Source organism: Lethenteron reissneri, chromosome 12 (genome assembly GCF_015708825.2).
Source record: "Lethenteron reissneri isolate LAM-NWPU_2019-01 chromosome 12, ASM1570882v1, whole genome shotgun sequence".
NCBI lineage: Eukaryota > Metazoa > Chordata > Hyperoartia > Petromyzontiformes > Petromyzontidae > Lethenteron > Lethenteron reissneri.
In genome coordinates, this window is record NC_083790.1 from 1,673,529 (window position 1) to 1,686,898 (window position 13,370).

The following is a 13,370-nucleotide window of genomic DNA, read 5'->3' on the forward strand; positions in this document are numbered from 1 at the left end:
TCTCTTATCCTACAATATGCGTTCAAAAGGCTTTGTTGCTGTGGAATCCTGGCGGGGGATAGTGTGGGTGGCAGTAGTGGCGTGTGCCCCCTAGCAGCACTTGCCCCAACAGTATGTGCAGGCTATACGGGGGATCTTTGTCTGTGTTGTCCTCTGTACAGTACTTGCATGCGTATGCCTCCTGCTGCTGCTGGGGATGCCGTCGTTGTTGTACGCACTCAGTTGAATATGGGTGGGCAGCTTTCATGGAAACATTTTCCATTGATTTGTATCGAGTTGGCTCCGTGCTCCTCGTAATAAATAACACAAAGGCTGACGCCCTTCGTGTGGGCGTGCATGGCGCAGCAGCACGCCTGAGACCCGGGGGGCGCTTCGTGAGCTGGTGGGCTACGTAGAGATCCGGGCGACGTCCAAACCAAACGGGGCTGCGAGAGGTGGTGGCCCTGGTGACAGCGGCCAGCAAGCGGGAGTCTCCGCGTGGGGCCCTTTAAGTGCGTCCGCAGTGGGCGTTTTTCTCTCGACTTCCCACACGAAGTAAACAACCAAAGACAAAGATCCCCCGTATCGCCTTAATGGACTGTAGGGGCAAGTGCTGTTAACGAGCACCTATAAAGGCCGGCACGGCACACGAGGGAGTGGGTAACACCACGCCCGGCCGCCTTTGTCTCCCCAGTGGCGATGTTTACACATCGCACCAGGTACTCATTTGAAGCTGAGTCGACCTAGGGGAGGCCCAGGACCGGTTCAGATGATCGTCACTGGGTGTTGGCCGTGAGCGGGAATTGAACGCGGGTTGCCAGGTTCGTAGCGCAGGGTAGCGCTAACCGCTGCGCCACCGCTCCCCACACGAAGTCAGATCACTCGTTCACATGGAATTGGCCCTCCTCAAAAAGCATTCCTGATACTCGTTGTGGCTTTCCTGGACAGATGGATAGATACGTGACTGGGATTGGTGGCGCGGTTCAGGCCACACTCCTTTATTCGTTGCCTCGATTTGGCACGTCTCGCGCTTTCGTCCACTTTGTCTGCATCTGCCCTCTGGTGGCCATCTACGGGCCTACACGTAAACCTCCCCTGCACGCGCCCGATCTCATCGTAACGCGGATGATGATCAGCAGGGGTTTGGGCCTGGTTATGGTGCTAGGATGGGTGGCCACCAGGGCTCGCCAGGTGTTGGTGTCGGCGTGTGGCCAGGAGACGGCAGTGGTGAGTGTCATCACGCCCGTGTGAGCGCGTGGGATTTCACGCAACGTTTCCACGTTGGTCGTGTTTAAAAAATAAAAATGTCTTCTCTGCCTAAATGTGACATTATCACGTAGTCGCAACAATAATGCGTCTAGTCGCAATGGAGGGAGGGGAGCGGCGGGGGGGTAAATCTATTTGTGACCGCTGGCCGCCACGACCCCAGTGACGGGTATTCAATTTGTGTGTCACCCTCCCCCTACTCACAGCCTCTTCTCGGCAAAGACAAAGATCTCCCCTATAGCCTTCATAGAGTGTTGGGCAAAGTGCTGTTAGCGAGTAGCACCTATGAAGGCCAGCACTGTGGCACACGTGGCGGTGGGTGGCCAGCACCACGCCTGGCCGCCTTTGTCTCCCCAGTAGCGATGTTTACACATCACACAGGGTACTCATTTGAGGCAGAGTCGACCTAAGGGAGGCCCAGGACCGGTTCAGATAATCGTCACCGGTGTTGGCAGTGAGCGGGAATCAAACCCGGGTCACCGGGTTCCTAGCGCAGCGTAGCACTAACCGCCAAACCACCGCTCCCCACCAGACAGCAGCACACACAGCACACACAGCACACACACAGCACACACACAGTACACACACAGCACACACACAGCACACACAGCAGCACACACAGCAGCACAGGCGGCGCAGCAGCGAGCGCCATCTTTCTCACCTGAGCGCCGCGCTCTGGTTGTGCCGTGCTCTGGTTGTGCCGCGCTGTGGTTGCGCCGCCGTTGCCGCTGTGCTATAGTGTCCGCTCTCGGGCCCCCTCCCCACACGAGCAGTCCGGACGGCAGCTACACGGAGGAGGCCCCCCCGGAGGGCACGCCGGCGCCCCCCGCGCCGCGTCAGCCCGACCCGGCGGCGCCGGTGGCCCACGGCGGCGGCGGCACCACCGCCACGACGGCGGCGCAGGTCGACTCCGGCGGGGACTTTGACGACGACGACTTTGAGGACGAGGAGCCGCTGCCCGTGCTCGGACGATGCAAGGCGCTGTACCCCTTCGACGGTGAGGATGGGTCCTTCATCGAGTTCCCTTGCGGTGTCGCTCCATTTCCCTGTGTCTGTGCCCGTCGCTTGAGTCTCTCAACTGAGATGGTTTCCGCACCGGTGCGCTGCTTGGCGTTGGACGTCCCAGTCAGGTCCGTGGCCCTGCTATTCCCAGAACACCTTCCAGTGTTCCACCAACCCAACATGTCCTACCCATGCTCCCTCTGCTGTCCTCAACAATCGATCTGATGTCTAATACCTGTGTGTGTTCTCTAATCCACGTGTTTCCCTTTCTGTGTCTCATTATAATCACAAACATGCACCCTCATGAAAAGGAAAATAGCAGTGCACCTGAAGATGAACTGTTTTAATCAGTGCATGTTACTTGTACTGACAGACCAGGATCCGGTCTTTAATGGCAGGACCAGGATCTGGTCTTTAATGGCAGGACCAGGATCTGGTCTTTAATGGCAGGACCAGGATCTGGTCTGACTCAGTAGGACCAGTACCTGGTCTGTCACGGCAATTCTAACTGCAATGTTTTGTTTCCCACCATTCGGAAAACAGAGCCACGAGACGCTACCACCATCGTCAATCTTGGCCACCTCCTTCTCGTCCCCGTTGCCTCCTGTGTAACTTTCTGACCCGCCCCTTCTGGACATCTGTGAAAGAGAGCTTCGGATTCCTGCAGTGTAAATAGATATTCCGATTCTGCTCGCGACTGCCAGGCAACAGCGAGGGCACCATCGCCATCACAGGAGGAGGAGCTCTTCCAACTGGTGGAGGAGGACAAGGGCGACGGGTGGACGAGGGTCCGGAGGGCCAACGGAGAGGAGGGCTACGTGCCCACGTCCTACCTGGAGGTCACGCTCGATCCCGTCGCAGCAGCAGCAGCAGCCGCCGCCAAAACAGGTGCTGCGAGCGGAGTTCAGCTGCGTGCCTGCACCTACATCTAAAACAAGACAAAAACTTTTATTATTATTTTACCAGGTAAGGCCCACTGAGCTATGAAGCTCTTTTTCAGAAGCGACCTGCACACAAATGATGGCTCAACAAAGTGGCTTATCAAGTGGAGATTTATAGCAGCCAAATACTCTAAACGCGTGTTTCTAAATGTGGAGGGAAAAACCGGAGGACCCGGAGAAAAAACCACTCGACCGCAGGGAGAGACACACGCAAACTCCATATATACAGGCGTCGCGGTCGGAATGGAACCCACGATCTCCTGCATACCAGGCGAGGCAGATAACATCTCGCCATCCGTGGCACTCCACAGGCCTCGCGCCTGTGCCGCACAATGCATGTGAATACGAGACGGTGGTCCTTAATAAATGACGTCACGGAGCAGCAGTCCTTAGTCGCCAGCATGCGGCTCCGGGGGCGGAGGTCACCGGTCTCTGGACTTGGTTCACGCTGCTCGATTGTCACCCCAACCTCGCGGTGCTATTGTCACGATTGTTTAATCGCAAGGCGGAGGCAGGGTTGCGATTCAGTTCAGGAGAATTCCATCCATAATGGAAGGGTGGGGGGGGGGCGGGTAGGGGCGGCACGATTACTCTCGTGAAGGTGATTCAACGTGAACCAAACTGTCGGAGAAGTTCAACATACGTGAAGCCGTGTTGCTGTTAGGGATTCAGCCGATTGAAAACGAGCCACGTTCATCAAAGGACCTTTTTTAAATCTTGGAGACACAAGCCAAAGCGATATTGACCTCTGTAAATAGGTGATCGTGTACGGTATTGCATTGGTAGGTTATCCACGTTTTGGCATAATTTTTCCGAACTAGTCCTTTTGGCGTTGTAGTCGTTTTTTACATTTTGGCCTCCAGTGGTGTCAGGGTTAAACGGAAAGGCCGTGGTGCTGGCCACCCACCCCCTCGTGTGCCGTGCCGCCCTTCATAGGTGGTCGTTAACAGCACTTGCCCCAACAGTCTGTGCAGGCTACACGGGCGATCTTTGTCTCGGTTTTGCCCCCTACCTCCCTTCCTGTGTGGCCTCCCGTTGTGTTCCATCTGGCTTCGTCGTTTCACCCTCGTCCCCTCTACGTCTGGCATTGCAGCTCAAGCAGCCTGTCCCCACCAGTTTCTATCCTGTCTGGCGCTCTGCCTTAATCAGTGAATGTTACTTATGAACACAGCCTCTTTATGCGACTAGTTTATTCATCTTATGATAGCTTTTCCGTCCTCCTGTCTAGCACATCAAACACGAATTAAAACCGTGTTCAAGAAGGGCTTAGAGAGCCAACTCGTTTGATTCGACGATTACAGTTGTGGCAATATGAAAGCGACATTCTCCTGAATTTTTCCAACCTCCCCCACAAAAAATGATGGCCTAGAGGTTGATTTGCCAGTGAACCAAGTAATACGCCACCCATGGGGTGTGATACTAAAGCCGGTGGAAAGCAGTCCAACGATACGAGTAAGTGCCTGCCGCTAGTATGGTACGGGAATACCACGTCACTGATCGGATATCGTTGCACAGTTGGTCTGAGCACACGACTCGCAATCACACGGTCCAGCCACCGCTGGCATTCATGAGCTGCAATCAGGAGAATGCACATCTCCCCCACACGGGGTTTGGGCGGAAACCTCACGTCGATTTAACCTCTCTCCACGTGCACACCGCTGTTCCTGTTGTTTCCCCTCCACCCCCCCCCCCCCCCCCCCCCCCCGGTACGTCGGCGTGCGGTGGCCGTGACGTGCTCCGAGCAGCCGCGCCTCTCCACTAAAGCCTCCTCCCTCCCCCTTCCTCCTCTCCCTCTTGTGTTGCCCCGCATCCAGGTTCATAAGGGGGGGTCTCCCCGCCCCCCTCCTCCCCCACCACTTCCGTCTCGGGGAGAGGAGCTCCCGAGCGGGGACGAGCAGGCGGCCGCGGGGGGACAATATGTCCGGCTCTCGGTGGGGCCCTTCGTCGAGGCTCCGATTTTTGTTGTTGTTGTTGCCAAATTCGGAAAAAGAAGGTCGCAATTCTGGCCCACCTGCCCGCCCGCCCGCCCGCCCGCTCCCCGTAACGGCCGTCTCCTGTTTGCTACCGACAATGTGGGACGAGGAGTGACAGGGCTGCGCCCAGAGCCGTCCCTAGGGTACACGGCGAATCGCGGCGACTGACCCGGGCCCCGTGCTTTGGGGGTCTTCGTTCCCCCCCTACCTTCCGCACTTCGATATCACGGTGTCAGATGTAATACTTCCGGTCAAGTTTGAAGGTGGAGAGGGTGGGGGCACATCCACCCCCCCCCACTTCCCCCCCTATGAACGGCACTGCCAGTGGCTGCTGTTGTGGTCCAGCTGACCTTTTCAGAAGTAGAAACGGAATCGTGTGTGCACTGTGCAAGATCCCCCCCCCCCCCCCGCCTCCCCCTCTACCCCACAAACCTCCTCGCCCCACCACCACAATCTGGCGGCGTTCTCTTTGGAAACCGTTTGCGAACAGTTCGGAAAGTTTTTATTACGCGGCCGGATTTTTGCGTTTAAATGTTTTGAACGTTTAAATTCGTTTGCAAGCAAGTACCGTTCTGCACTCTGGCGGAGACGATGGTGGCGGGCGGGGGGGGAGATGTTCAGGTCTCTTGCGGTTTTCCAGCAATAACTTGAGATGGTGACTTGGGTTTAAAAAAAAAATCGCAAGCACCCTAAAAGGTCAGAAACAAACGATTGATTTTGCCAGGGCTTACAACCCACCCGGTGAAAAATGTACTTCGGTTTGAAATTAATACGTTGCCATATTGTCCATTTGGAGTTGTTCTCTGCGTTAGCATCCGTGACTTGCGAATCTGATCGACCAACCTCTCTTTTTTTAGTTCCTTGATTTTTCATGGGGGGGCGGGGGTCTTTGTTTTGCCGCGAGTGAATTTCTCTCCTCCACACTCTTGCCCTTCAAGTAGTTTGTCAAGCCTCTCTTCACCCAAAGTTAATTCTTGTTTTTATATATATATCGTGAAACATTCTCCGTTGTCGTCGCTGAAGTTCTGCATTCTGTGAATATGAACTCTCGACTTGAGACTGCCTTTAGTAACGTCATATTAACCTCCGTTGTGCGCACGTTTACCCTTTTGTCCGGAGACTCAACCGTGCTCGGCGCTACGTTGCGTTGACGTTTTTTGAGAGTAGCGCGGCGCTCGCATGCTGTGCTCCCCCCCCCCCCCCCCCTCGCTACTTTGCCACGGAAGCAAACTGTGAAGCTAAAACCCGACCAGAATCAGAATATTTATTTAGACTGGAGAAATCCGATGAGCTGTGAAGCTCTTTTTCTTTTTACATGTCCAGTAGGGGTGGGTCGGAACGTTGCGACAGCAACATAATTCAAGAACACCATGGGAGTGCAAAGTATAGGAAAGGTGAGCAAATCACTTTGAAAAAAAAAATTAGTTGGCTCATGCATCCAACATTTTTTTATTACAGCAGCATGAATGAATAAAAGTCACGAAAGTGCAAGTTGTTTGGTTCTTTCGTTTGCGCTTTGGCTCCAAAATATTTTGGGCACCAAAATGTTTTGACGTCATCTGCGGCAGCCAATCGCAGTTGCCCGTTATCCGTTTGCGTCAGGACGGCTGATAACACGGAAATCTTCTGACCCCCCCCCTCCCCCAGCCCATTAAGACGACGGTTACAAGCTCCCAGAAATATTCCTGCTGCCTGGTTCATTGCAGACGGTCGTAAAAATAATCCCGTTGAGGTCCCGGGGATTTATGTCGTCGCGGGTAAATTCCCGGTGGCGTGGTCCGACGTGCCCCGTGAATTCACTCTTTGAGTGCGGGCTCACGGTGAGGACAGCCGCGGTCCAAAAGATAAATTTGTATCTTGTTAGGATCGGACCACTACCCATTCAGTACGGCCACCGGTGAAACTAGAAATGATCGGCAATCGTTAGCTGCGTAGGTTTTCGCGGTTGTGTTGTCATGGCTCTCTGCGACGCGATTTCGGGTGATGCTTCCAGGTGTCGTTTAGGGACGAGGCCCGACGTTTCGCTCCACGTGCTGCGAATTTTTTCGGTTCCTGGAGAAGCTCCCATGACGTGGAGCGCAAACACACGGCGGAATACCCGGAAAAGGCATCACGGAGCTGTACCTATTGTCGTCGGTGCGAGTCAGACCGAGTAATAGACAAACGCCGAATTGTTGGGGGGGTTTTTCGACCGTGTGTGTTACGAGTGCCCGTTCGGACAATGTGTTTTTAATCTCTTCCTTCGCGCAGAGAAGACAGAGAGAGCGAGCGAGCGAGTCTTAGCATTTCGTAAAAAATGCCCGGCTCGCTACATTCATCAACAGCCTGGCCTAGCCGTTCCTGTTAACGTATTTAATGTCGTCGTTACTCTTTTGTAATAACTCCACTGCTACTACTCGGCCAACTTGACCGTCAAACGCTGACGCGGCAAAATAGTAAATACCGTCTATTAGATAGACCGGGGCGACGAGGATGGGCGAGCGTGCGCAACAGCTCCGCGTTCCTTGAAGAAATCGCACGGAGAATAAAAAAAAAACGGAACGCCTGGCGCGTGTTTTGACTTCGCTTTTCGTCGCGCCGTCAGCCAGTGCGGCGACACGCCCCTCCCCCCCCCCTCCCCCCGGACGGCGCCCGTGAACATTTCGCGGCGGCGGAAACGAATCGCGCTTTGGCCCGACGGGCCTCGGGCCGTGGGGTTTGGGACGCATTCCGGGTGACCTCGGTGGCACGCGATTGCCGCCAACGCTGCCGCTGTTGACCCCAGGTCGGGGCCGCTAGCTTTCGACTTCCTTCTGGGCGGCGGCGACCGTTATCCCACCGACCCCCCCGGCGCTTGCGTCGCGCTCGGGCGGGAATGCTGGACACGTCGCTCGCCTGGCAATGGTTGGCTACGTACGGTGCGAAAGGAGTTCAGCGTATACGTACGTACGACGCTCCCGTCTGCCTCGCCGTTGCCTTTCGAAGCGCCCTCCGTCGTCGTGGCACTGCTTAGAATTAGCGGGGATCGTCGTCGTTTTGTTTTCCCGCATCTCCGATTAAGCACGGTTGGCTACGTACGGTAGCGAAAGAAGTTCAACATACGTACGTTTGTTTGTCTTTCCGTCGTATCGCGTATGACCACCCGCCCCCGGTGTTCACCTTCTGTCGGTGGACGCGGAGGCCCCCGTGACCCTGCGGGGTGAGAGCCCCGTGCACACAGGACGGATCGCCAATCCGCAGACTTCGACGCGGCGTCACCGTTTGCCGCTAGTTCCTCCCGTTGGGGTCCGCGCAGAGCGTGGATGCGGAGTGACCGCACCGTGACAAATCGCCGCAAGCATTGTGCCGGTCCGTGCGGGCAGTGGGGAAACCTCCCGACAGAGATGGGAAGTCTCTTAATTGCATGGAATTTAATTACAATTTGTAATTGCTATCAGAGAAATTGGCGATTTGTATCTATATATTGGTCATTAGTACCCATGTTACAATACCGCAGTACGGTGGTTTGAATGTGTTTAACCCATCTCTGCCCGTGACGACATGAGGCCTACTACTTTTGACACGGGCCCACGAACAATATCTATCCAGCACTGCAAGTGCAAGCATATTAGTCTCACCGGTCGGGTACTAGAGGGGAACGTTTTTGACCTGGCAACCAACAACATCGTTCCTAGTGTCAGTGCCACGCTCAATCACTTCACTCACTGCAAGTGCCTCTCGCAGTGACAGAAGTGGTCGAGCTGCGTGCGTGTGTGCGTTAGTATGTCTGTGATGTGTGTACGTTCGTATGTCTGTGTTGTGAGTTCGTATGTCTGTGTGCGTGTGTGCGTTAGTATGTCTGTGTGTTGTGAGTTCGTATGTCTGTGTGCGTTAGTATGTCTGTGTGTGTGTGTGTTTGTATGTCTATGTGTTGATGTGAGCGTTAGTATGTCTGTTGACGTGTGGTTGCCTGCGGCCATTTGGATCTGAGAGTGCGATCCGATGTGGCCCCCGGTAAGAATAAAAGGTTGTGCCCCCTCCCCACCCCCGATCCCACTCGCTCGTCTGAATGTCCGCTCCGTCCCTGCGTGCAATTCTCCCGCTGCACATTAGTTGCCACGCGTGTTTTCATTTTAATGTGTACATGTAAAAAAACACACACAAAAAACTTTGCCGGTAGTTGTTTTTTTAATGCACAATTTATTTTCCGTTTAACTTTTCTTTTAAAATATATATTATTATTTGTTTCTGGATTGGAGAATCGTGTTCGTTTTTTTTTTAGAAGCGGGGAACGTCAGCCACAGTTACCGCCACTTGGATGGATGGAACCCATTGAGAATCACAGCTCCCACGGGGCATGTTGGGACGTCGTCACGATCAGAGGCTAGGATGTCGTAGGCGTCAGGTAAGGTTTTAGAGGAAAACTTGCAACCAGGGCACGGGCGGGACACACGTACTCGTGTGACAGGCGGGTATCTCGAAGGCGTTCACGATCAATAATAGATTTCATCGACAATGCGCTACGATCCAGCGTCGTGTCCGACTGTGGGTTTAGCATCTTTGCTCACCGTCACCGACGCTATTTAGTAGTAACAAACAAACACGCAAAAAAAAACAAGCTATCGGCGGTTTTCTTATTTTCACGTTCGTCAGTTTTATTCGTTTAAAGTATATATTTTAAACTTAACGGCTTGCACAGTTAACGGGAGTTTTGTTGTCGTAGCGCTCGCAATCGCCACGCGGATGTGCAACCGACGCGGCCCTCTCGCGTGTCGGCGCGCGCGGTAACTTATTGTCACTTTGTCAGTGCAGGCACCTCGTTCGCTTCACCTCGCGGAGGGAGGGGGGTCTCGTTTGCGGAGCTGCGTTTTTGTTGTTGTTGAAAAGTCGCCTTATCGTGCGCGTAACGTTAGGCCCTGCTGACGACGATGTATGTTGCGACGACTTTCCCTCGAGCGCGCGAGGAGTTTCACCAAACTCCAGTCCTCCCGCTGACTCCCACCCGCCTGCTCTCCTTCGAACGGACAACGTTGGGGCCAACGTTGTTGGCACGCGGCTGCAACAATTGCACGAATGTTGGCCCAACAGTTCCACGTTTGCTGGGAACAAACTCTCCCCTGTTTACCAAACGCGCCTCCATTCAAATGGAAGCGCGGCTTTTCTGTAGGTGGTGCGTAGACGTGGAATCCCCCCGTGTCGCCTTCACAGGCTGTTGGGCCAAGCGCTGTTGGCGAGTAGCACCTATGAAGGCCTGCACGGCACACGGGGGGGGGGGGAGGGTGTGTCCAGCCCCCCCCCCCACAACGCACCAGATGCACATTTGAGGCCAATACGAACTAGCGGAAGGCCAGAACCTGTTCAAATTCGGCTCACCCGGGTCCACAGCGCAGTGCGCTAACCTGCTACACTACCGCTCCCCGGACAAGTTTTATGAAAATCAGCGTCATATCGGTCAAAAGACATTGGCAATGTTGCCAGTGGTGGGCTCTGATTGCGACATTAATTAGCATGCGGGTAATGTTCTAATTTGGAGACGTTGGACCCCCAACTGCAGTTTTGGAGAGAGAAACCCCCTCCCCCCCCGACTCTGCTCCGTAGTGTTTAGTACCTTTGCACACACACAGTACACACTTTTACACTGCACAGTCCCTGTGTGTGTGTGCGCTCGCACGCAAGCGGTAGTCCTGACTGTGATAGTCCCGTTTACGATGGACCATCGACCCCGCCGCTTGCGGTTCATCACGGATGGGGCGTCATCAAGGGCACAAGCGGTTTGCCTTGGGTGGATGGGGCGATTGGGCCGAGAGACGACAGGGCAGGAGTGGCTGGGTCGACTGGAGGGGCTGGGTGGATAGGACAGGAGGGGCTGGGTCGACAGTGATAGGAGGGACTGGGTGGACGGTGACAGGAGGGGCTGGGTGGATAGGAGGGGCTGGGTCGACAGTGATAGGAGGGGCTGGGTCGACAGGACGGGAGGGGCTGGGTCGACAGTTATAGGAGGGGCTGGGTCGACAGGAGGGGCTGGGTCGACAGGACGGGAGGGGCTGGGTCGACAGGAGGGGCTGGGTGGACAGGACAGGAGGGGCTGGGTCGACAAAAGGGGCTGAGTCGACAGGACAGGAGGGGCTGAGTGGCCAGAGAGGGGTTGATGGTGGATGGGTGGTGGGTGTGGGGGTTCTGTTTGTGATGCAGCTGCCACCCACCGCCAGGTAACCCCGCGCGTTACCTGTGGATCCCACGGCGGCCCACCCGCCCCATCCCTGGCCTGGCTGTCCCGCACGTGGCTCGCGTGTCAAACAGGCGCGTATAATAACAATGCTTGTTTTGTTATGGTTTTTGTTGTAACGCTGCTGTACATGAAATAAACACGTTTTGCATAAACAGTCACGCGTTGTTGTTGTCGTTGTTTGCACGTTTGGGGCTGCCGTGCTTTGCGATTGGTTGGTTAGCAGCACACCTGACTTGCAATCTGAATGTCGCCGGTTGGATTCGATTTCCTGACGCGGTAGTTGAAACAAGGGTGCAGGTTTCTGAATCACACCACCTCCACCCCGCCCCCGTCCGCCCAGCAGCACGGTACATCCATGGGGAGCACCAAGTCAGTCGAATTGGAACGTCGCGTTTGGTGGGGTTGAGTGTGGGTACCCTCGCCTCTTCCCGGAGGTCTCGGCAGCGTGGAAGAGTAGGCCAAAACCATCCGTCGAGAGCTCCCTCTCGTGGAGGCCTTGTTTTCCGTCAGCAGTGGCAGAGCTGCGCCTGTACCGGACGTTGGAATTGTAAGTTGCGATGTATATTCAACTTCTTTCACACCGTACGTAGCCAAACGTGCTAATGGGAGGTGAGGGGGAAGGACAACTAAACACAAAAAGCAGTTCGAAAGAAGCGAGTTTTCAATCTAGATGATGATTAATTAAAAGTGCAGCGGAGCTCCCAGTGGCTTTCTAATATCGGAAGGAAGAGCATTCCAGACGGCCGTGAGAATCGCGTCTGAAAGCACCGCGCGATGCGGCGACCACCGCCTTTGTTCGACGGTTAGCGGCCAAAAGCAATTGCTGCGAGGATGACCGGAGTCCGTGCCATGATGGTTTACGCTCCTCGACGAGATCAGCGAGGTATTGTGGTTCATTTGTGGCGAGCACTTTGTGTGTAATGAGGTGCGACCTTATCACGCGTGCTTTTGTGTAATAAACGCGTCATGGGCAGCAGAGGGCAGTGCAGAAAAAATGCACTGTTGAGGTGTACAGTACAACACTTCTACGATCCCGCCAGATATTTATTGCACTTGTTTTCATGTTACCAGGCAAGGCTCTGTAGATGTTTTTCAGACGCGACCTGCCCATCACAAATGACAGGTCAACGAAGTGGCTTATCGTGTGGTAATGTATAGCAGCCAAATGTTGATTGAAAAATGTGGAGGGGGGAAAAACCGGAGGAGCCGGAGAAAATCTCTGCTTCCCCCACCGACAATCAGCACTGACCAGGGTGCACTGTTATTGTACTTTGCTCTCAGGAACTGGTGATACAAATGCCATAAAATAGGCTGTAATTCTAGTCTAGGCCAATCAGTCTGAAGGACAATGCATGACATCGAAGCATATTTTTTCTCCATGTTTTGCCACAAGTGTAATGATGACTTTGGCGCACTTGTCTTGAGATGCTTTATTTTATTAAGGGGCCACGTGCTCACACTCGAACAGGCGGAGACCCCCACAGCAACAGCCCTGAGTCTCCCGCGCATCTCCCTTATATACGGTCCGAGGCCACGCCCCAATTCCCGAGCCTTCTCGCTGGTTCTAGACCACTCACTCTACCAGCAGATTCCACCGTTCTCTTTCGTCACCTGGCCACGCTCCTATTCTCCATCATTCCCGTAGCCACCAGTCCATTCGTACTGCAAGCTGACTCCCCTGTCATTACCTCCCGTGGCCACCAGTCCACTCACATTCACAGCTGACTCCCCTGTCATTACCTCCCGTGACTACTAGTCCATTCGCACTGCAGGCTGACTCCCCTGTCATTAACTCCCGCGGCCACCAGTCCATTCGCACTGCAGACTGGCTCCCCTGTTATTACCTCCCGTGGCCACTAGTCCATTCGCACTGCAGACTGACTCCCCTGTCATTACCTCCCGTGGCCACTAGTCCATTCGCACTGCAGGCTGACTCCCCTGTCATTACCTCCCGCGGCCACCAGTCCATTCGCATTGCAGACTGGCTCCCCTGTCATTACCTCCCGTGGCCACTGGTCCATT

At 54.7% G+C, this 13,370-nt stretch overlaps 1 protein-coding gene across 1 annotated transcript in view; it reads left to right on the top strand.

The window, feature by feature from the left end:
- Positions 1–11,014, top strand: part of LOC133341730 (formin-binding protein 1-like) — a 69,415-nt gene extending 58,401 nt beyond the window's left edge. Inside the window, 4 exon segments of the mRNA XM_061550386.1 lie at positions 2,016–2,242; positions 2,952–2,977; positions 2,979–3,135; positions 9,402–11,014. Of these exon segments, the coding sequence (XP_061406370.1) occupies positions 2,016–2,242; positions 2,952–2,977; positions 2,979–3,135; positions 9,402–9,517 (526 nt within the window). The 3' untranslated portion in view covers positions 9,518–11,014.
- Positions 11,015–13,370: the final 2,356 nt, after the last annotated feature.